Source organism: Neofelis nebulosa, chromosome 7, assembly GCF_028018385.1.
Source record: "Neofelis nebulosa isolate mNeoNeb1 chromosome 7, mNeoNeb1.pri, whole genome shotgun sequence".
Classification (NCBI taxonomy): domain Eukaryota; kingdom Metazoa; phylum Chordata; class Mammalia; order Carnivora; family Felidae; genus Neofelis; species Neofelis nebulosa.
In genome coordinates, this window is record NC_080788.1 from 77,486,086 (window position 1) to 77,509,747 (window position 23,662).

A 23,662-nucleotide genomic window follows, 5' to 3' on the forward strand; every position below is an offset into this window, starting at 1 on the left:
TCCTAGAGAAGCAGATTATTAACAATTTAAATGAAAACTTTCTTCTTTAAGATAAAAATGATTTTTAAAAATTGAATCAACTGAGAGTCAGCATATATTATATCCTAAAGGGAATGCAGGATTTGAAGTCTTATTTAATTAATAAGTACATTATGTGAAAATTTATCCTGCAAAACAATTACAGAGCCTTCAGTGTAAAACTGTTCTCAAAAACCTTTGAAAGAGAGAAGTTATTTCTCAAAACTTCAAAAAGTATGTTTAGTTTCATGAGGAAAGTAAAAAACACTACAGTCTAAAATTTAAAAATTACTGAGTTCAGAATAAAATTCATTGCAAATTACAAACATACTGAACATCAGTAGAACATAGAACAGGTCTTGAAATAAAAAAATATATATATTAATTTTAAATATCAATTATTAAATAAAATTAGTTTAGGAATGGTAAAAAATGGTTTATTTTCTATGCCAAATAATCTTACCTGAATCATTTTGCTGTTAAAAAACTCAAGATACTGATTTCATTTTTCATCTGGTCCTGTCAACGATGCTATGACAGGCCCTGCAGGAAGCAGCAAAAGATCAATGATGGAACGTAGATATTATATGTTTTCATGATCAAGTTTTGTTATGGGAAAGGATATCCATATAGTAGTTTGAAACTCAGGGAATACAGAAAATATCTCAAAAGCTCATCAGTGTATATAATATTCTTTCATTTTTACTTTGTAGTCTTAAATGTTTATTTTTATTCAGTTTTCTTTATCAAAAATTTAAAGGGCCACCTGGGTGGCTCAGTGGTTAAGCATCCAACTTCGGCTCAGGTCATGATCTCAGGGTTTGTGAGTTCGAGCACCCCATCAGGCTCCACGCTGGCAGTGCAGAGCCTGCTTGGGATTCTCTCTCTCTTCCTGTCTCTCTGCCTGTTCCCTGTGTGCACTCTTTCTCCCTCTCAAAAACAAATAAATTAAAAAAAAAAAAAAAAAAGGAAAAAAACTTGAGTCGGTCAGTATAAAATTACACACATACATAAATATCCATAAAAACCAAATTCTAAAAAAAATTAAAAATGATGGTGCAGTATATATGTGGAATTTTAAAGAATCATTTCTATATTGATAAGAATTGGAAAGAAAACAAAGATCCAAGGTCTCAAAAATGAAAAGTCTTGACTGAAAAATAACATATGCTTAAAAGTACGGGAATGATTATATTAACTTCTAGTGATGATTATTTTAATCTTATTTCCCATGATTACTATAACTACCAATAAACTACTACTATACATAATTCAATTAAAATAAACTTTAAAAGATTTCTTATAAGCAGTAACTTCAGAATCAAATAGTTACTGGCAACACTGGTAAAAATTCCTTCAATAAAAGCATATAAGTTACAAAAAACTCTGTGCAAACTCCAAAACTTAATTCCTCTTTGGTAATTGACAGGTTATATTCAACGAAGACCAAAAAATTCAAATCAGTAAAAATGAGAGAAAAATCAAAACTATAAAACTCCTTCACAAAATTCCAAATATATTTTTTAATTCAGAATTATTTTAAAGTAATATAGCACTTGCCGTATTTAACTTAAAGGCGTTTTTACCTTGCAAGTTATTTTCCATTCAAGGGCCAATTAATAAACAGCACTGTGATTAGACACCTACAATAAGTGGGAACACTATTAGAAAACGTAAGAAACTTCTATATATGTCATGGAAGCATATCGTAAGTCAGTATTTCGAACAGATTAAGAAATTTCAAACAATAGAAATAAATGACAGATTAATTTTTTTTTAGTTTTTATGCTATACCTGTCTTGTTTGTTGAGACACTTCAAAGCACTCAGCAAAGCTTGCTTGCCAAAGCCTCTAACATGCTAAAATGATATAACTTAATTTTACATGGGTTATGTTTGAAAATAAACAAATGTTAAGCTACGATAATGATAATTAAAAAATTACAATGTACTTCCACTTGTTTTCTGCTCGTTCATGATCTGAAAACGTACTTGTGGAATATGTAAAGTTAAATACTTCTGACTTAAGATTATTTTCTTTCTATTTCTATACAACATCTTTTTATGTGTGTGGATTCTATCAGATTCATAGAAATCATTTTAGTTTCAAATATTTCCATATAAAAAAATGGAAAAAAGCCTATGCCATATCTTTTTAAGAACGAGACAAAGAAAATGGAAATTTCACCAAGTCAAGCACCAGGAAGTATCTGAAAAATACTGCTTCGTTTCTTGCATGTTGTGTTTTATACCATGACACTTCAGTCTCTGAGGGTCAGGTTAATTAAGCCCCATAGCAGCTGCAGTGCAATGTGAGACACACGCTGCTGCGGTTCCCACCAGTCCAGTCCAATTACCTGTAGTATTCCAGCACTGGACAAGTGACAACCAACCTCTTCTCTCTAGTCACTTGCTCCCACTGGTCTACTGATAAATGTTAGAACAAACTAACCTCTTTTTGGAAAAGACTGCAAGCTGAATGCACCTGCTGCAGGCTGCAATGATGAGTCCCAGAGAGATGTTTGTCAGTCAGATCTCTGCAGATGTTGTTTAACTTTATGCTAGAGCTGTATCCAAAGATGGAAATGAGATGGCAATCAAGCACAAATCTCCCACCCTTGTCCCCCCAATTTTATTTTGAAAAGCTGCACTTGCTCATAAAAGTGCTTTAAAACAACTCCGCTACACTGAAAACAACTAAGACTAAACTCTATGGTAAAAAACAGTTTTATTAGGTACTGAATTTTAGGTAACAAGTGGCATAATTATGTTCAATAAATGTTATCTGTGTTATTTAGAAGCTTAAAAATTAATTTTCTTAAGCCAGAGCAAAACAAAACAAAACAAAATAGCTATAAAATAGACAAGTTTTTGATGGGTGTTTATTGCTCAGATTTTTAGTGATACCACATACTCCTTAGAGTTCCCAAGACGCAGATTGTTTTTCCTCTTATATATTATACAAAACACCTTCCATACATAAATATTGAACTATTTCACTGGTTATATTCACTATGTTTAAACTCTTCTTGAAAGCTTTGGGGGGTGATATTTGCAAGGCAACATTGTTAGACATATTGAATTTCCTTACAACGTCACAAATTTAAATGAGCTATTTTTCCAAAATCCAGAAGGCTTCGAATAGCTAATATCAAAGTGACATTATACAATATAATTCATGAAAACGTCAATACTTTAAATGATGTTCCACAACTTACTAAATCAACGATAGAAGATAAAACATCAGAATGAAAAAAAAATCAAATAAATAGAATACCTAAGACTTTTAGTGCTAATTCAATTTTTCTAAAAATCTTATGCTATAAAACATTTGTTTACAGGAGTTAAGTATCAAAACTATATCTTCAGACTCTACAATTTTAACATAGATTGTGCTATACCAGTAACATTCCTTCATATGTTGAGATTTCCTGTTTCTTAAAATGAGAAAATATTAAAAATACAGCAAATTTCAGAGAGATACTAATGTCTAACTAAAAGATTATGGTTCTTCCTTCAACTAAGGGTATAGAGAGACAAAATATAACAACAGGTAATATGATAAATATAAATATTACAAGTTGAAGATTTAAAGAAAAGCACATTACATGCCAGCAACTCTTTGATCATACTAAAATCAAAGGGATAGCATAGTGTAATCATAACCATCATATTAAACTCAACAATACTAGAAATTACACTACTTTTATTTTTCCTTGTTACAATTTTATGTATCTACTAATTTTTCCTTAAAATACATACCAATAAATTTCTAAAATGCTTTGCATCTAAGATTAAAGAAAAGTGTTTAGACTGAAACTTTTAAAAGCTGGACAAAAGTATTCCCATTGTACTACCAACACCATAATTCTCTTCTTTCAATAATGTAAACAAAAGAAGTGATCTATTCTAAAACTTTATTAACTCATCTCATTTCCAAAAAAAATGATCATTCTTATGTTATACAGTCTCGATCCTAAAGGTTAAATTGGCTACTGAATTTTCCCCATGTCAAAATTAAGGCAGTGTTGAGTACTCCCTTCACTAAAAGAAAAATGCACTTACATTCTTTTTCAAGACTTTTAAAAATTTAACACATAACTGGCTTGTGATTAACAAAAAAAATCACCCAAGTCGTGCAATGCTAAGATTACGATATAATAAATCTAGGGATATAAGTTCAAATTTTAACGTAAGGACCATAAAAGGAAATACTTTACATCAAATGTGATCCAGTTTTATAGCCATAAATACGAAGAAAGTGTAAGATACACACTAATATATGCTGCGATTACAGTGAAGTATTTCTGTTTGGTGGATATAATGAAGATCTCTAGTGTCATACAATGGAATAACAATAGGTGCATTATGAAATGTTCTAAAATTTAAGGCACACATGAAAAAATATTTTTTATAAATCCTTTACTATTCCCAACCAATAATGTATTCAGTAAGTTTTTTGGATTATCTACCTGAACCATGCATTATTTTAACATATAAAATCAATCTATTTATTAACAAAACTAAACACATCTTTAGATGCCAAATAAAAGAATAAAAGAACACTATCGCCATTCTGAAAATGCATACAGTAATATATTCCTCAAAAATGAGAAAGCTGCTTTTTACTACAAGGCAACAACTTTAGGTAACCTAATTATAGAAAAGATATGTAAATATATAGGCTGCTTTAATCAAGTAAGAAAAAAAGATATATTCATAAACCACAGATAATAAGTAGTATCCTGTAAGATTTAGATTTCTAAAAAGATGAATTATACACAGCAAAAGTATATCTACTCATACATCTTTTTTGATTACAGTAATTTAAAAAATTCATTTCACAATCCTCAATCTCCCCAAATTATTTTATTTACTATGCCATGCTGAAATACACAATATAATATACAGTTCTACAAATTCTAAATCACACCAATTAATGCGCAAAAAATGTTTTGATATCAACCACAAATATTAAAAATTACTCAGAAAGGCGAGGTTGTTTAAGATATTTTAAAGATACAAGCTGAGCAAAACACAAAAAACAAAAAACTTCACAAATGTGATAAATATGAGTATATTATATTGGCTATAGTAAAAACAATGGACATACATTTGAGTTGAAATTTGTTAAAATATCCCCAAAGTGTGTCTGTATACTGGCTTATACATCCTAAAGAAAGTCTGTGTTAAATACATCAGTATTTTAACTAAACCTTCCGAACACAATTACATTCTGTTTGAAACTTAGGTAATTTGAGAAAATCCATTAGGTTACACAACTAAAGTATACTTTTCCCCAAATACACTGTCTTACCAAACAAGAAATAGAAAGATTCTTGATGAAATAAACATCAGGCATGTTCACTCTAATAGAGGAGTCATAAATACATATATGAAACACAAAAATGGGCTTCCAAATTACTGCATAATCCTATAAGAACTCGGCGATAAGAAATCACAGTTTTATAATTTGGTTCATCTGAGATGAGCAGGTAAGTATCCCTTAAATATATCTGAGTACGAGAAGTTGAAAGTAGCTCAGAGGCTGTTATGTTGAAGAATACCAGGACCTTAGATAATTCCACAGGCTTGTGGTCAAATGTGAACAGAAAGACTATTAAAATTGAAGGCTGTCAGAAGAAGAGAGATGTATCTGTCTGAACAGGGAGTAATCCAGTAATACCATATTTAAATTAAAGTGTTCAGAATTAATACAACTTCTTATTAATTACAAGGCTTTACTTTATCCTTAAAATTAATTCCATAGCGTGTGCTTGGTTTCCACCTGTTACAGGCAGAGTATAAGCCTTCTTTTAGCCTGACATTTCAAATCACATTTGATCAGGTTACGTCACTACACACACAAAATTTTGTTCAACGCATTCCAGTTTTCCATTTTTTCCAACAGATATTCTTGTTCTATATGAATAATGTGCTTCAGAACTATAAATAAAATAAGCAATTTCAATGTAATAAGAAAAAAATGTATAACTAAGTGGACTAAAAACAAAAGATCTAATTCTCGGTGCACCCTTTCAAACCCACTGAAAATAAACTATATTCAAATGAAAAGGCATTTAATTTACTATTTGGAATATCCTTGATAAACACCAATTTTCTGTAACATCCCTGCACATCTGATACCACCTCATGTATAATGCAAAAAAGCTATTTCATTTTCATCTATTGACAGTGAATTTAATTTACCATTGCAGCTCTTTTCCTAGAACTATCACGTTATTAATTCTGCAATCAAGCGCTTTTGAATGCTTTTATTTGTACTAAGGTTTTCACAATTCCACATTGATTTTTTTCATCATAATATACCTTTCAAACATATGAATGTGAATATGTTAGTAAACTTTCTTAATGCATAAGGAAAGTTTCAGAGACAAGGAAAGCCATCTACAAAACTACACTCACAGGAACAAACTTTCGAAGGACAGCATATCTAAGAGATTACATTTTAGCTTAATGTTTGTAGTGTTTACCAAATATACTACATTTAGTTTATACAACTAAGTGATATTTTCAACCATTCTAAAACCTTCTTATCTAGCATAATGGTCCATTTTCTCCCACCAATCAATTGGCTATGAAAAAGAAATCCTCTACTAAAGAATTCTACTGAAATTAGATCATTGAAAGCAAATGAGCTTTGCTTTTCTGGGGGGGGGGGGGGGGGGGCAGAAGCAGTATCAGTCCCCTCAGCACTGAATAAATACTTTTTTATGGCCATGAAGACAAAATAACCAAAAAAAATGGCAGAAGCTACACCTGAGTAAAAGCAAATCAGTTAATGTTTTATCTAAGAGATATACTATTCAATTATGCAGATTATCCAATTATATTTAAAATCCATATAATGAGTAGCAAAATGATAAAAAGAAAAAGATAAAACACAGAGAACTGTATAACACTTGAAATAAAAAACACACACTGAAAAGTACAAAAAAATTTATGCCACCTAGGAAACTTGCCATTTTCCAGTAGGTTATAGTACCACACAATTGTTACCAGATTTTAATCCAATACAGCTCTTCATAACACAAATTTTGAAGTATTACTTTACTTCTTACATAATAATATATTTCCTTGTCACAATTACACTAAAAACGCAGTATTTTAAAAATCTGAAGAGGCAGCACTTGTCCTCTTTACTTCACTCCAGGGCCAACAAACAAAGCAGTGAAGCAGAAAGAGGTACATAATGGATTTAGAAGTAAATGGTCCATTCTTTAAGAAGCCTTCCTACCCCCTCTTCTGAATTCACTCTAGACTAATTGTCATTACAATGATGTCTGAAAACTTCAAAAGAACCCTATTTCCTGATGCCAGCTGTCCATGTTTCTATCTTTACATTTTAGAGTTTTTTCCTAATTAGAAAGAAGTATTTAGACATACCCAAAAGATGTTATCTCGTAATTGTTCTAAATCACAGACACAGTATATCGATTATAGAAACAAAACATAATCAAGAGTGGAAATATTCTTTAAAATTTTCCACAAATACAATATATAAATAAAGTCTATACTATTAAGAATTTCCTTCAATACAACATAGAACACACGTAGATCTTCTCTTTATTTCCTTGGGGATTTATCAAACAATCTCTTCACCATTGCACCTACCTGGGTAAAAATCTTTGGACTTAGACAGCTTGATGGTGGCTCCAGTTTCTTTTTGCAACTGAACAATTGTCTGTCCTCCCTTCCCAATTATAGATCCAGCAGCATAACTAGGTATGAGAACCTTTAGAAAATACTGGCCGTCTTCTGAAAAATGCAAAGAAATATATTTGGTTAACATGATAATTTTAAACTCTCTATCCCCTCTCCACCCTCAAGAGGGAAAAACAGCAATTAAAACATTGGGCATATAGCTGCAGGAAATATGGGGTTAATTTTTTTTTTTTTTTTAAAGAACAAAAGTAAGCCAATTACACTGAAAAATAAATAGGTACAAAATGTTTCTCATTTTGTAGGATTTATACTTTTAAACTTGGAATTAAAATCTAAACATGTTTTATTATTTTGCAGCACTGTAGAAACTGATGACTAAATTCCAGTTGTTATTCCAAACATGGAAGTCTTCCAATTCTATCTGTGGTTACTATGGTAAAATGAAATGAACTGACCCTTTAACAAAACTTCAGAGATTTATATGACAAACCTTCACTTACCATATTGCAATACAAATAAGTAAAAGGACTGTAAATAGTGATGAGCTATATTGGTTTGACATTAGCAAACACCTAAGGACTACAATCAGCCATTGCCTATATCTTACTTAAAGTATGCAAAACAAACATTTCTCCTACCAAATAATCCACCCAAACTGTAGGGTGTATTCCAAGTCTGCAATAACTGCCAGGAAATAACTCAAAGTGATGTGAACTGGCAAATCTAACTAATCCTGGTGTATTTCTTTAGCACTTCTTAGTCTACCATGATCTCGTTTAAGCTCATTAATTAAAGGACCTTAAGAAGAATTCTGCCAATACTAAAAAGCTTAGGAGTCATTTATATCAAATACACTTAAAAGTGACCAAACAGATTATGTTACTTCTCCAAAATAGCCACAGCTTTAAAAACAGAGTAAGTGGATGAACCAAGAAAGAGTGAAATGAAATGTTGTAGAAAATATAAAGCCAACTCCATAAACTTTAATTTCTGACAAACTGATCAAGTCTTAAATCGGAAACACCCCAGCAAATCCAGCTTATGTGAATAAACGTTCTAAATTTTGCGGGTGTGCCATTCGCAAGACCCCCATCCGTCTCTAATGTACATGCTGTAGATAAATTCACCTCTGCCTCGATGCATTGGGTGCATTGTTAAGATGACTCCAGTGCAAATGAAGGAGCGATACCGGTCCCGTTATAACTCATCTTCCCAGGAAGCGCAGGATGTTAAACTAACAAGTCACAGTACCAGACACCCCCACCCTCGTATGCACACCTCTGAAGACAAATCAATGAGATATTTGCAACGACAGTGTAAGTGCGGTAAGAGCATGCACTCATCAAGATTTTGCATACTACTTGTGGCCCAAAGCAAGGGGATGGAGAGGGAAAAACTCTCCGATGCCCCAATCATTTGCTATCCGCTACCCAAGTGCCATTTATTTATTTATTTTATCAGACTGTTAAATGCAGCGCGCATCTTCGAGCGGCCATCACCTCACTCGGGGGTCATCCTCCTCCTCTTTAACGGACCCCCTTGCCCAGGTCTAGGATATTTAAATGGTCAGTCTTTAGACCGATTAAATGGAAAGATAGGTCTATTCCGAAAAACCGGTCGCCATTTTGATGAATGATAAACAGAGAAATGGAAATGTGTCCGGGACGGCGAGGTGCGGGGCAGGTGCAGGGGAGGGGGCGCGGGGCAGGGGCGCGGGAGCCGCCGGGTTCGGGCTGGAGGTGTCCGGGCCGCGGGAGGGAGGGAGGCCGGCAGGAGGGAGGGAGGCAGGGGCGGGCGGCGGGGGATGGGGCCAGCGGGGAGGTGGAAGCGATACCCACCGCCCGTATTGGTCCTCTTGGTGCTGCCGGCTTCAGGGGGGGCTTCCAGCGGCCTTTTCCGCGAGTCCGGCGGGTCCAGGTCTATGGGAACCCCAGTGTGGGTCCCGTTCTGCTGGATGGGAGCTGCCGCCATCATGTTTGCAGTTCCTGCCGCTGCTACGGGGAGAAGGTTCTCCCTTTTGTTTTGGCTTTTTTTCTTTTTTTTTTTTGCGTTTGGGGTTTCTTAAGGTTTTTTTTTTTTTTTTTTAATCGGATCAATAGAAATCTCTTTAGGAAAAAAAAGCAATGTTGCTGGTTTGTTCTCACTGGGGAGGGGGCAGGGCTGAGGAGCAGCTGCAGTGCAGTGTCAGAAAGGAGACAGGGGAATGGAGGGGGTGTGAGAGACGGAGGGTGAAAGAAGGAGAAGAAAGGAGAGAGGGGGAGAGAGTGAAGGGAGAGGGGCGAGTGAATGAGCGGGAGGAGGGGAGCGGGGAGGACGGGCAGAGGGAGTGGGAGAGCGCGAGGGCTGGCGGGGCGCGGGGAGAAGCCGAGGAGGAGGGGAGAGTGAGGGAAAGAGTGAATGAGCAGGAGGAGGGGAAGGAGGTGGATGCGGAGAGGAGCGAGCGGCGGAGGAGGGCAGGAGCCGGGAAGGAGCGCGGCGGTCCCCGCGCCGCGCTAGCGCTGCGCTCGCTCCCGCTGCTGGTGCTGCCGCCGCCGCCGCTGCCGGAGCGGTTCTGCCGTTGCCTGGGCTGCTCGGCGATGCTGCTGCTGCCGCCGGGTCTCGCTCATTATTTCTCCCGCTTGTAGGGGGGGCTGGCGGGGAGGGAGGGGGATGGCTGCGAGGGGAGGGTAGAGAGGGGTTGAGTTCGTAGACTCCCACACACTTCGCGCTCCGGTCCCTGCCTCTCAGCAGCGCCGCCGCCGCTGCCGCCTCCCAGCGCTGATGCCTCAGCCTGCGGGGGCGGAGGGGGCCCCGCCGGAGGCGGGGGCTGGAGGGGGGGGGGGGCGGGAGGCTGTGTGTATGCGCGTGCGTGTGTGCGCGCGGGCTAAGCGCGTGCGCGGGGGCGCGCGCAGGCGGCGGGGGAGGGGACGGGGGCTGGGGCGCTCCTGTGGGAAGGGAGGGGTGAAAGGTCGCCGGTCCCCGGCAACACGGCTCAGGCAAACGTAAGCGGCTTGTCGCAGAAACCAAGGGGTCCAAGAAACCCGCTAGGCTAGAAGGCGGGAAGCAGAGATTACTGACAGCCGTGCCAGCCAATAAAATGGGAATGTGAGAAAGGCTCTTCAGGCCCCTTCCCAATCAGGAAACTTGGGTATGAGAGGGAATGAAGGGGCGGGGTGGGATCTCGGTGAAGCCGGGGCTGGAGTGGCGACAATTTTGGCTAGTCTGAGAAGGGCATTCGAGTGACCGTTGACAACGGGTGAAACAGCGTCAAGGCTGAAGAAAGAACCTTAACTATATGCTTCCAGGACTTCTAGCTAGGTACATTAGTTTTTATTTTTAAGAGTTAGGTAAGAGACATCATCTTAACTCATCGGCGGTTTTCTACGGGGCGATTTCATAAAAAGAGTATTTATTAGTAGCACTGTGTAACATCGTTAGGGAACTTCTAGTGTCGCTCGCTGCCTTTAATCCTTTCGGGAGCAAGCCAGGATATAAATAAAGCTAGGTATGGGTCTTCCCCTCAGAGGCGCTGGTACGCAGACTAAAGACAGGCAACAGCTGAGTGTACACAAAACTAATTATTGAACTAAGTATGAATATAGGAATGAAACTCATTGCAATGTGCACAGCTTATGATTATACAGATCTTGGATATATAAGGAGTCTGAACATCAAGTGTACAAGGCTACAGAAAAAAAATATCGTAGCTGCAATAGACTGAAAGTCTGAAAAGACTCAGTTTACAGATGAGTAAACTGATTCAGTGAAGTATTTTGCTCAAGGTCATCTATCAAGTTAGTTGTTTAATTAATCAGCGCGCTAAGAATTAGGGATAATGGAAACACATGGGCTCTGGAGCCCGAAATCTTGGTTTCACCTCCTTGCAGGCATGTTCTAAAAGTGTCTTGGGCAGATCCTTTAACATGTTGGCTGTTTATTAAGTGCTTTCCATGTGCCAAGGAATCATTTTACATGCGATGCTCTTTACATGCAGTGTATCATATAGTTATTACTGTACCTATTATACGAGGCAGTTTAGGTTTAGAGACATTAATAATCCAAAGCCGCACAGGTATAAGCATTGTTGGAATAATTCAAACTCAGGTCTTCCTGATTTCAAAGTCTATCCTCTTGGAATATTGCAGGACACTAAAGCTTCAGTTCCTTCCACTGAAAGCAGGGGCTGTAACTCTGCTTCCCATAGGTCTTATGAGTCCAATGAGATAATGTATGGAAAGATGTGAAAAGGTATGAACATATTTGCTACATTTCTAGAACAAAGATGCTCCTTCCTTGTACTTTTCACTGCAGCACTTCAACCTGAAAGATGCCTTTAGTAAAAGCTAGCATAATAAAGAACTTCGCTGTAATTCTATGATATTCTAACCAAGAATACCTGCATATCTGAGGCAGTCACCAAAGCGAATAGAATAAAATTTAATTCCTGATTGAGGAGGGAATGAAAAAGAATACTAACCCTCCTCACAGCGTCCTTTATTGCAAGGAACATCTAGGAGGCATTGGGATTTCTGGTGCTTTTTAAGTGATGAAAGATAGATGATAGTCTGCTGAACAAGGGAAAAAATAACATTTAGTTTGGGAATAAAAGTTTTTCTGGAGTATGAAAAACACTTTGCCTCAAGTCAGAGAAGAAGAAATGCTGAGACCTCAAAGAAAGGGAAAGCAGGTAAGTTAGTATGTAACTGGTAAAAGTCTATGAACCTTTAAAAGTCCAGAATTTTTATCTGATATATGATGTAATAGGAAACCATGATACAGCCTTTATGCCCAGAATAAAGAGGATTTATACACGGAATTGGATTTAAAACAACAACAACAAAATGAGCTGTGATGAAAGAAAATCAGGGTTTGGAATAAGGATGTGGTAGTCAAGATAGAAAAAGCTGATGCCAGACATTGTGTAATCAAAGTGTTCTGTGAAGTGTACCAAAAATATGCAAGGATGTTTTTAAATAAAAAATTGGAAAAGGGCTGGAGTTTGCTACTATATTGTTCTAAAACAGTAAAAGACAGGAGACAAAGATAATACAAAAATGAAAATAGTTCAAAGCTATATTGTATTAAAGCTTGGACAAAGTATTCAGTATCATGTAGTTTTGAATTTGGAAAAGACTGAGAATTGGAAACTGACGTTACCAAATTTCTAAAAATAAGTAAAATATGTTTAAAATATCTTAGAAAATATCTGTCATTGCCATGTGTAAGTTAAACTGAAAGTGAGTTAAGTTAAATTGCCTTATAGACTTAAGCTTACTGAGAGTCGTGACACTGTATTCTTATGTTATTTATTTGACCCTTATTTCCTTCTTCAGACTTAATATTTAAATATTACCCACCATTCCATGGGGCCTAGGAGCAGAAGGTATGATTTTAAATGTGGATAGCATGCTTACCAATAATTTATTTAACTATGGCATGCCAGGAATTACACAGACTATCCTAAGACCTGCTCAGACTTCAAAGGGTCAGTTAGCTATGATTATGATTTGGTCATGAAGGTTATCAGAGAGTACATTCTAGCCTTTATTCTCTTGTATTTTCTTGTTCTTTAAGAAAGGATACTTCTCCATTTCACACTATATACCTCCACCATTCTGGTTAAACAGACATAAACATTTGATCTCTTGTCCTGCATTTTTTTACCAGCTAAAAAAACTGAGGAAATTTTTAAAAAGCAACTCCCACTTTATAGTATGCTGTACCTCTTAGGGTACAAATAAACTGCTTGAATGAACTTTTTGAAAAATATAATAGAAATATTTGACCTTTTAATTCTCTGAAAAGAAATATTTTATTTTCTTAAGTAACCAAACAATTGGCACTGCAAATTTAATGTTATTTTCTAATACCATAAGATACAAGAGAACGTGTATACTTTTCATTGCTTAATTAGTTGATGAGTTATGAATATAAGCAACTCTGATAGAAAATGATATTAATCTGAAGAACAAAATTCCTAGTCTTTATTGACTTTCAGTAAGGTTCTTTTTCTTCCTGAGTTTTAGTCTGAGTAATATGGACACAAGATAATCTATTTTCAGTAATAATGATTGGCTTTGTGGAGAAAACGCAGGTAGTTGATGTCCACAAATATTCCTAAATCCATTTGTCCCCATCCTCCTGCCTTTCCTACAATAAATCCTGTTAACTATAGAACATAAATATCCCCTCTACATGAGTATCTTTTCAGTCTATGCTTTAGGAAACTTTTCTGAGTTTGTGTTCTGCTGAAATCAGATCCTGAGTTAAGGATTCAAGTGCAAATAGTGTATTTTAGAAAGTGATTTCAGGAAACAGTAGGGATTTGGGGAAGTGAGACAGGGAATGGAAGGAAGGCAATGAAGGGTGAATTACCCAAGCAAGTTACATTGTGAGCAAACAGAGCTTAATCTCACTGGGATTCCTAAGAAACCATTTAAAACAGTAGCTTCAGAATTAACCCAATCAAAATGTGAGAAAACTCATATATGCACCAACTCCCTTCAGTCATTGATGGAAGTCTTTTCCTTGGGTACATTATGAATTCAATGCTTGCTGGCCAGTCTTCCAATTGCCAGAGCTGCATCTTTTTCTGAGGACTTTCTCTGGCAGCTGGAATCTGTTCTGCCCTTACAAAGGCTGGCAATACTAGGGAATTAACACCCTGCTGTGGACACATCCCCCACCTTTATGGAAAATCAGGCCAGTGTGCTCTGAAACGGTAGGGCAAGGAGATATGGGTTGGGCAATAACAGTTTGTTACAAATATCAACATAAATGTAGGAAAAAGGAAAATGAGAAAACTGTTAATGCACGGCATTTTTGGAAAGATCAAATAAATATGAAAGAATCTGGGAAGCTTAAGATACTGAGGAAATTAAGATTTTATAATTTTCACAATCCAAATATTGTAACCATTGATTATAAGAAGATTGAATAATTTGGGCTTTTTTTTCTGTTTTTAAAAAATACATTTTAATTTTTTAACATATAAGACATGAAGAATCAATGTACATATTCTGATTATTTTTTCATCCAATGCACCACAAAGAAAATAGGAGCAAGTATATACTGAAGAGTTTATCACCTAATCCCACATCTTGGGGTTGTATAACAAGTTCTATAAATAGACATATTGATTAGAAATACTTTTCTGAGATTGCACTTCTTAGAAAATGATTTATTAAACTTTATCTTCTTAAAAATTCAAACAGCTTTTATGTTTATTTAATCACATAAATTCACAGTTGGTGAATATGTTTATGAAACAGTATATGAAAGCTCACCCTAATTTATATAGAAACATAAATGTGTTATTAGCATTATTCCAAAAAGTCCCCAAGCCTTAATATTCCGGTTGCGATTATGTCATCCCGGTAGATAAAGAGATATGTTAATGTTAGAAAGAATCCTAAATTTTTTGGCACTGAGTATATTTCCTTGGTCTGTAATAGATGAATAATTTTTCTAGCATTTTTCTACATATTATGAAATACATCTTTCCACACTTACCTTAAAGACAATAAACCTGAACTCACACAGTGCAATAAAAAGAACCTGGTGATAATTGGTACATGTTTATGTAAAAGATAAGTGTTAGGAGAATCTGCATGAGGGCTATAAGGGAATTTTTATCTTTGCAACTTTTTGAATTATTTCAAAATAAAAAGTTAAAAGAAAAGAACCTTGAACTGATAATCTGGTTCTGACTCTTCTACCTACTAATTTTGTGGCCTAGAGTAACTCATTTGCCTGCTCTGATTTTCAGTTTCTTAATCTGTAAAATGGGAGAATTGGTAGATGTTCTTTACATCTCTAAAAACCAATTTCTATCTCAGTATGTTTATGACCATTCATAGAATCTTACAAAGAAAATTGTCAACATCAAAGTACATACTGTGTGCATTAACATGTATTTTTAAATCTGTTAATAATACACATTTTGAAGATGTGCTTTAGACACAATGGAAAATAATATACCAAGGAAAACAATTTGGTACGGTAAAGAGTATATTTGATATATTCTCTATGTTTTTGCATTTTAAAAGCAATCATTCATTGAAGTCTATAGTTAAAGATATTTTACTGCCACCACAATTCAAAATGTGACCGTTTCATCTTTTAAGCCATTTGAATATGAAGAATTGCTGGAGTAAAACAGTAAATGATAAAGAGGATAGAGTGATAAACAGAAAAAATCAAGAAAAACAAGAACTTCAAAAGAAGATTAAGGAAACCATAATTAATATTCATATATTATATCAACTAAGTTGAAATTACTTATCTGTTACATGCATAAAACATCTTCATCTGAAGAATCAATGTCATTTATTCTTATAATGCCTGGAGTGATCTTGAGTCTCCATTTGCTCTGGTCCTGGCTTAGGCCATATGCTCCAGAGCAATGTTCAACACCTTCAAAATTGCCCCAGTTTGAACAGTAAATTATATGGTCACCTTAATAATACTCAAGACCTTTGACTTTTTGTTTTAGCCTGCTAATTATAAACCATAAAATCTTTTTTATTCATCGGATTCTTTTATATGTCAATTTCCCCAAGTGTAATATAAATGTTTATCATAGTTCACTCATATTGCATTATAGTATAAAAAATTTGTACATCCCCATATCCTCTACTCTTCATGATGTTTTAATTCCCTACCTATACTATTCTTAGCTGTAGCTAAGACCAGAGATCAAGAACAGAGGTAGAAAGTAGTAGGATAGAGTTTTAAATTTTACTTTTTCACATTTTAACATGGAAACAATCATTTTGATAGGACAAGTCTTCTTCGAAAGTACTGTATGTAGCAAGATGAAGTGAATTGAAGAAATAATAAATGAGACATTATAAATATAATGAAATACATCTTCAGATGATAAACATTGGACCCACATACAGCATCAGAGAATTGCTTACATTATGGATTATTCACATTTTCTCTGGGTTTATTTCCTACTGTTAAAATAAGTCTTAGTCCTTCTTAACTTCCAGACAAGCTTTTAATGTCTCTGGTCAAGGCTTCTTTCTAATGTTTTCTATTTCCACTGTTTATTATAGGTCAAGTAATAGAAAGTTCCATTTGTCTTATAATAATGTTACATGTGTTTATAAGTACAAGAAGAAATTGGTTTCCTTGTATATTAAAAAAAAAAATGCATTACCATACTCTACCTTGCCAGATTCTGCCTTGCTATTTAATCTTTTGGTTTCACTCTGTAAGCATTTCTATGGTAGGTCAGAAGTGTTTAACTGACTTCATGTAATTCTAAATTATTTTATCCATGTTTATTTTGTGTAATTGAGAATGCATAGAGCTTACTTATTAACAAACCTACGTTTTATATATGGATGTTTATGTGCATTTGGTGTAGAAAGAAGTGTGTGTGTGTGTGTGTGTGTGTGTGTGTGTGTGTGTGTGTGAAGAGAGAGAGAGAGAGAGAGAGAGAGAGAGAGAGAGAGAGAGAGAGAGAGAGGAGAACAGGCTGGTATACCAGTTCTATCTAATGTCTGTAGTGGGAGTAGAAAAAGTAGTAAATGCATAATGTGCCTTTACTTAGCCTTTTCTTCTCAAGTCAAATTGGGGGCTTTAAGACAACTGTTTTTTTTTCTTAAACTTCCATTCTTATAATGGAAAATTCATAATTATTCAAGAGGAGATGATAGAGTATAATGGATCCCATGTACTGTATACCCACCTTCAAAACTGTAAACTCCTGGTCAATCTTATTTCATTTCACCTCTTTCTTGGGGTAATTTTGAAGCAAATTCTCACTATCTAATATTACATTTTTATTCTGAAAACATTATATCTTTTGTAAATCTCCAAAATACCATTATTATATTGAAAATAATTGGCAAAAACTCCTTAATGCTATCAAGTGTCTGGTCTGTGTTTAATTTTTTTTCAATGGTCTTACAACGTTTTTTTTACATTTTGTTTAAACCTCTACCCAATAAATACAACTGGTTCATATGTTACTTAAATCTCTTTTAATTCTCTATCAGTCAAGCTTCAACCAGAGAAGCAGACCACTAGGATATATATTTTAAAAATTTTTATTTTATACACACACACAGATAGATAGATAGTGATAGTGATACTAAGGGAATTGGCTCACACAGCTGTGGGCTCTGGCTAAACAAGCCCAAAGTCCACAGATGGTCACTCAGGAAGGGAAAATACAGGGGGGGAGGGAGAGCAATTGCAGGCCCAACTGCTTTAAGTTTCTGATTTTCAGAGACCTAGTTGCTTTGATAGCTACCACCTGATTAAATGAGGCCCACCTATGGTAATCTCCCTTTTGGTTAACTGGAAATTAGAACTCTAATCACATCTCCAAAATCCATTCACATCAGGCCCTAGACTATTGCTTGATTGAATAGCTGGAGGAAGTTGTGTATATGCTGTAAAGTGGCTGCTGCTTCCTCTCTGTCCTCCAACTGTCACCAAATAATATTCCTTGTAGACTACCCTAACTAGAAACATACTAGACAAGGAATTCTGAGAAATGTAGTTCAACCTAAGTTGACATATCACAAAGCCATCACAGACAACTCTTTTTCACCTTGACACCATACACAGCTTCTTAAACCACTTTCAATCACCATATAAATACACTAACAAAATCATAGCATATTGCAAATAATGATATAACAGAATGAACTATCCCCTGTAAGACTAAAAACATGCTAGCCCTCCAACCTCTTTCCCCAGGAGAGGATACAAAATCTTTAGGAGTGCCTGGGTGGCTCACTCAGTAACCGTCAAACTTCAGCTGGGGTCATGATATCGTAGTTCATGGGTTCGAGCCCCGCGTGGGAGCCTTCTCTCTACCTTTTCAGTATTCCCTTTGCTGTCAGCAAGCACCTTACCTGGTTCTGGGTCTTTGCCACCTGGGATGACCCAAATCTTAATTCTTGAAGTTTCTGGAGCTATTAGAAATCCTACCTGAATTGAGTCATTGTAGTTTTCCACTGACTTTAATCAAAGGACATGAGAATTGAAAGAGATGCCCTAGGGGGATCTCCTAGGGGATTCTCCTGTATTTAAGAAAAATCCTCTTTACCCTCATTGTATAATAGCACCCAATTTTCCTTGAGAGACAGGATCAGTCACCACAGCCAGCACAGTAATTCCTTTCTCATCCTGTTGATTCAGAGGCTCGAGGAGCCCAAGGTGGCCAGATGGCAGCCTCAACTTCTAGTTCAATAGATTCTTTATTCTGTTGTCTGGTGGATGCATTCTTTTCTTTGGAAAAACAACCCAAATCTTCAACTAATGAAGGAATAACAATAAGACCTCTAGACCAAGGGCAATCATAAGAGGAGCCACTCCCATTTCCAGCCCTTGGATTTACAACTTAAAGATCTATAAATCCTGATTATGGGAGAAAGAGCACCAATATGTTAAGTCTGATTTGAGCATGGACCACAACCTAGGGGACATTGCCCCAGTCTCACAAGGTATTGCCACCTAGCTGATACCATGATTGAGTTTTCAAAAGGGCAATCCACAGTCCTGTCAAGCCAGCTGAATTCCATGAGTCTGAGCTCATTGTCACACAATATAAAAATTTTATAGTAAAAAGAATTATAATATAGCAGGGTCCTTTCTCAAGTTCCCCCTCTTGGATTTGTAAATTGACTCAAGTCCAGAATTTGAGTGAGGGGCCACGACACTCCATTTTGGTGGTTCAAGTCAGATTTCAGGACACTACACATAGAATTTTCCACATATATGAATCAAGTAAGATTTTAGTAGACCTCCCATTTCAGACATTATAGTTTCCATCTCCAGAAATTAAGGTTAGATTTTTTTTTTTATATCTTCCAAGTATCCACTTAATATGTTGAATAAATCCTGTGGATTCTGGAACATAGGGAAGACAGTTACAATTATTATTTTAATATCTTTATTGGTTATAGTATGTGTCATTCCTGATATGATTATTTTTTCTGTTCAATATAATTATACTGTCCTGCTTTTCTGCATGCCTGGTAATTTTTGTGAGATGTCAAGCTTTATTAATTTTACCGTGTTGTATTCTGGGTGTTTTTGTGTTTCATTTCTACAAATATTCTTGAGCTTTGTCCTTGAATGTGGTTATTGGAAACAGTCTAATATTTTGGAGTTTTGCTTTATGAGGTGGGACCAAATCACCACCTCATCTAGGGATAATCTTGTCCCACAACTTAGGCAAAACCCTCTTAATACTCTAGCTGATGCACAGTGAATTATGAGGTTTTCCATTCCAGGTACAAGGAGCAGGAACTAGTCCCAGCTCTGTGTGAGCACCAGGCCCTGTACCTAGTTTCCTTACGTAGTTTCCTTCAGTGCATCTGCTGGTTAGTATTCAACTGAAGACCCAAGGAGAACCTTTCATATTTCTGAAGGTCTATTTCTGTGGCTCTTTTCTCTCAGTACTCTGTTACACTGTGAATTTTAGCCACCCTGTTGGGTTGTTCCTCAAAAAGCTAAACATAGAATTTTCATATGACCCAGATATTCCACTCCTAGATATGTACTTATCCAAAAGAAAACAGGTTTCAAACAAATACCTTTACACAAGTTCTAATAGGAGCATTATTCACAATAGCCAAAAAGTAGAAGCAACCCAAATCTTCAACTAATGAAGGAATAACAAAATTTTGTATCATCATGTAACATATATACCATTCCACAATAGAATATTATTTAAGTATAAAAAGAAATGAAGTACTTAATCATACTACAACATGGATGAACCTCAAAAACATTATACTAGAAATATAATAAGCATTTGTTTATTGAACAAAAAGTATATAGCCTATATGCTGAATGAGAGCATATTTATCATATTTATGTAGATATTCTACAATGATAGAACAAAGAATACTATATACACAGATACACCACCCCACTCACATACAATGTTTCTATTTAGCTTTTAATTCCTAATAAAAATATTTAAGAAAAAGTATATTACATTTCCTTTCAGAAATTATGCATTTCATGGGTATAGCCTCTGTAATCTTTGAAAAAAAAAGTCTATTCAAGTCCTTTGCACATTTTTATTTTTGTTGTTGAGTTGTAAGTGTTCTTTATATACTCTGCATATTAGTCCCTTACCAGATATATCATTTACAAATATTCTTTCTCATTTTGTAAAATTGTCTTTTCAGTTCATTAGTACTGTCCTTTGATATGCAAAAGTTTTCAATTTTGATGAAGTCCAACTTACCTATCTTTTCTTGTTTCTGTTTATGGTGTCATATCTGAGAATCAACTGCAAAATTTGAAGTCATGAAGGTTTACTCCTATGTCTTCTTCTAAGAATTTTATCTTATGTCTTATATTTACATCACTGATTTATTTTGAGTTAATTTTGTGTATGATATGAAGTAGGTTTCCAACTTTATTCTTTTACTTGTGGAAATTCGGTTGTCCCAGCACAGTGTTAACTATTCTTGTCATGTATTGGGGAAGACATGAGAAGCCAGAGGGTCATAGTTATAACTTCCTAATGACCTGAATATTAACAATAATTTATTTTTTAATTAAAATTTAGGAGAGTTTATTGGTACCTGAGGAGGAGGATAGAGAAGGAAGAGAAACATAAGGAAGTAGATGGCAAGATTCTCTTTTAGATTGAACAGAATTATCAATATCCATATACATAGTATATTTCAGAGCCTACAAAATGACTCTCTGTATCTTCCACTTTCCAGAAGCCCTACTATCCCCACATGAGGGAAAATCGTATGGTGCTGAGGGACAAATATTTCAAGTGTTCCAAACTTTCTCATTCTGGATTTTCACCTCTTTGTTCCATTAGTTTTTCTTACAGTGCTAAGCCAAAATGAATGGTACTACCACCATGCTTCAACTTCATGAACACTCAGATTTTCTTTATGCCGAGGCTTTGGTCTCAGAAGACATTTTGCCCCCTAAACTAAGGAAAAATTGGAATTTTTCTAATAGAACTTGTAGGAAACTTAAGAAAAGAAAAAACAGAAAGCATAGAAAAATAAAAGTTTGAAGTGTTCCATGTATCATGAATTTTATCCATAAAATGGCTTAGTTAGTGTATGTTTATGAAACACCAGGGCTTGCTCCCCTTTTTCTTACTTCAAATATTCCATGGTGGCATGTTTATCCAGGTGTTGTTAGCTGAAGATAAATCTGAGATATCCCCACAGCTAGGTAATAAATTTCTCAGTTTAATATTCAGGTTTACTTCTTGCTCTCTGCCCCACCCCACACACAGTCCCAAGCTATAATTTTTATGTTTCAACCAAATCTTTGGGCCAGGACATGGCCCCATATTTCCCTAACTAATTTCAAAGATTGTAACTGCTTATTTTATTAACACAACCTTACACCTCACCCCTGACCCAAACATCATGCGTTTGTCTGAAGCATTTTTACTGACCAGCTATAAAGTTAGTTCTATCTTAAATGAAACTGAATTCCTTTACCTGAATTTGTGTGTTAGGAATTTATTGGGCTATTATCTGCTTTGTATCACCTTGGAATATAGGATACTCTAAAGATGAGAGAAATTTTTTTCCTATCAGAAGATAGCCAAGACATAGTATTCTGAATCTGAAGTTTCTGCTTTAAGTGGGACGATGTAAAAGTTTCTGTTTCAGGTCCCTAATACAACAATTGTTTTGTTAGGTAACTGGAGAAGAAACACCCAAGAGGTTTTGTGTTTTTTTTTTTTTAATTTTTTTTTTTACGAGAGAGAACACAAGTTGGGGAGGGGCAGAGAGACGGGGGGACAGAGGATCTGAAGCAGGCTCCATGCTGACAGGGAGCCCGACGTGGGGCCCAAACTCACGAATTGCAGGATCATGACCTGAGTGAAGCCTGATCTCAACTGACTTGACCACCCATGCACCCCGGAACACCCAAGAATTTTTAAGGCAAGAGAGACTCGTTCAAAAGAAGGAGAGAAATGTTGGTATTGAAAGTTGAGAAGGGGAAAGTGACTGTATCCAAGATGATACAGAGAGAGTTGTAAAATGTCAGAGTCCTCTTGCATGCAGCTCTCTTAATGGAGAATGACTAAGTGATGCTGTGAAAGACTAACCACTCAGCATTGCAGCCTACAGGGCAGTCCTATAGGTCTCGACAGCTGAGCCTGCGCTCAATGAGTGGTGTAACCATGCAAGCTTATTGAGAGTGTCAGTGGATCAGTGTCCAGCATACAGCAGAAGATGAAATGCAATAACATTATCATGGAACATAAGAAGATAATGACTGCCATAACATAAAGACCAGCCCACATCCCATGCCCCCAACTTCTGGACAGATAGCAACTATATGCCCACCAGATCCTTAGATATTCCTAGGAAGGAAGATAGCTCTTTCCATTAAATACAACAAATATAATTCTGTACAACTCCATATGGTGAGTATTTGGCTTGTTTTAGGACAAAAGAAGCATGCTACTTAGTATGTGGAGCAAATTCATACTGGCTACATTAATATCCAGTCCTGGTCTCTGCAGCAGCTCTGTGATTCTGATAGAAAATGTCATCATTCCCTGCTGGAATCTGTCTGAATCCTGTCAGCTCTTCTGACAGTTAGAAGCAGAGTTCTCATCTTTTACAGTTTCTAAAACCTTTTATATATTGAACTGCCCACTAAATTCCTATTTTTCTGTCGATGAGAAATCTCTGAGTTCTCAGCTTATTTGCAAAACAGAGATAAATGACAGATACTAAGTTTAATTACTACTGAAGGTTTGGACACCAGCTCTGTCCATTGCCACAAGTCTTTTTGAAATTCCCCCAGATGCTCACAAATGGCACCCATCCAGAATTCTTTCCTAAGTTAACAACTTGGAAACTCTTTTACCAACCATAAAGATACTAGTGAATGTCCACTAAAAATAAGACTAAGCTTATTTAGTTAGACCTAGTAAATTTCACTCAGGTGTGTGTGCATGTACACCAGTATTATATTTTAATTTACTACATGTGCTGTGT

At 35.9% G+C, this 23,662-nt stretch overlaps 1 protein-coding gene and 1 long non-coding RNA gene across 9 annotated transcripts in view; one reads left to right on the forward strand and one right to left on the reverse strand.

Moving 5' to 3' along the window:
- The window catches only part of NOVA1 (NOVA alternative splicing regulator 1), a 151,318-nt gene extending 140,826 nt beyond the window's left edge, over positions 1 to 10,492 (reverse strand). For 2 of the 7 annotated variants that reach the window (XM_058738707.1, XM_058738706.1), the window contains exons 1-3: positions 7,653 to 7,765; positions 2,470 to 2,584; positions 482 to 561 (exon numbers count right to left, since the gene is read on the reverse strand). Coding sequence is in view for 4 of the 7 variants with exons in the window: in XM_058738702.1 (XP_058594685.1) it covers positions 7,653 to 7,796; positions 9,542 to 9,677 (280 nt within the window). In the remaining 3 variants the exon portion in view is untranslated. Of the gene's footprint in view, positions 1 to 481; positions 562 to 2,469; positions 2,585 to 7,652; positions 7,797 to 8,830; positions 9,030 to 9,541 lie in introns of those variants that run through there. The other 5 variants (XM_058738702.1, XM_058738701.1, XM_058738704.1 and 2 more) reach the window with 5 other exon arrangements.
- A 344-nt stretch (positions 10,493 to 10,836) lies between these two features.
- Positions 10,837 to 23,662, forward strand: part of LOC131517036 (uncharacterized) — a 57,257-nt gene continuing 44,431 nt past the window's right edge. For both annotated transcript variants that reach the window (XR_009264349.1, XR_009264348.1), the window contains exons 1-2: positions 10,837 to 11,000; positions 13,016 to 13,065. This is a non-coding gene — a long non-coding RNA (uncharacterized LOC131517036). The remainder of the gene's footprint in view (positions 11,001 to 13,015; positions 13,066 to 23,662) is intronic.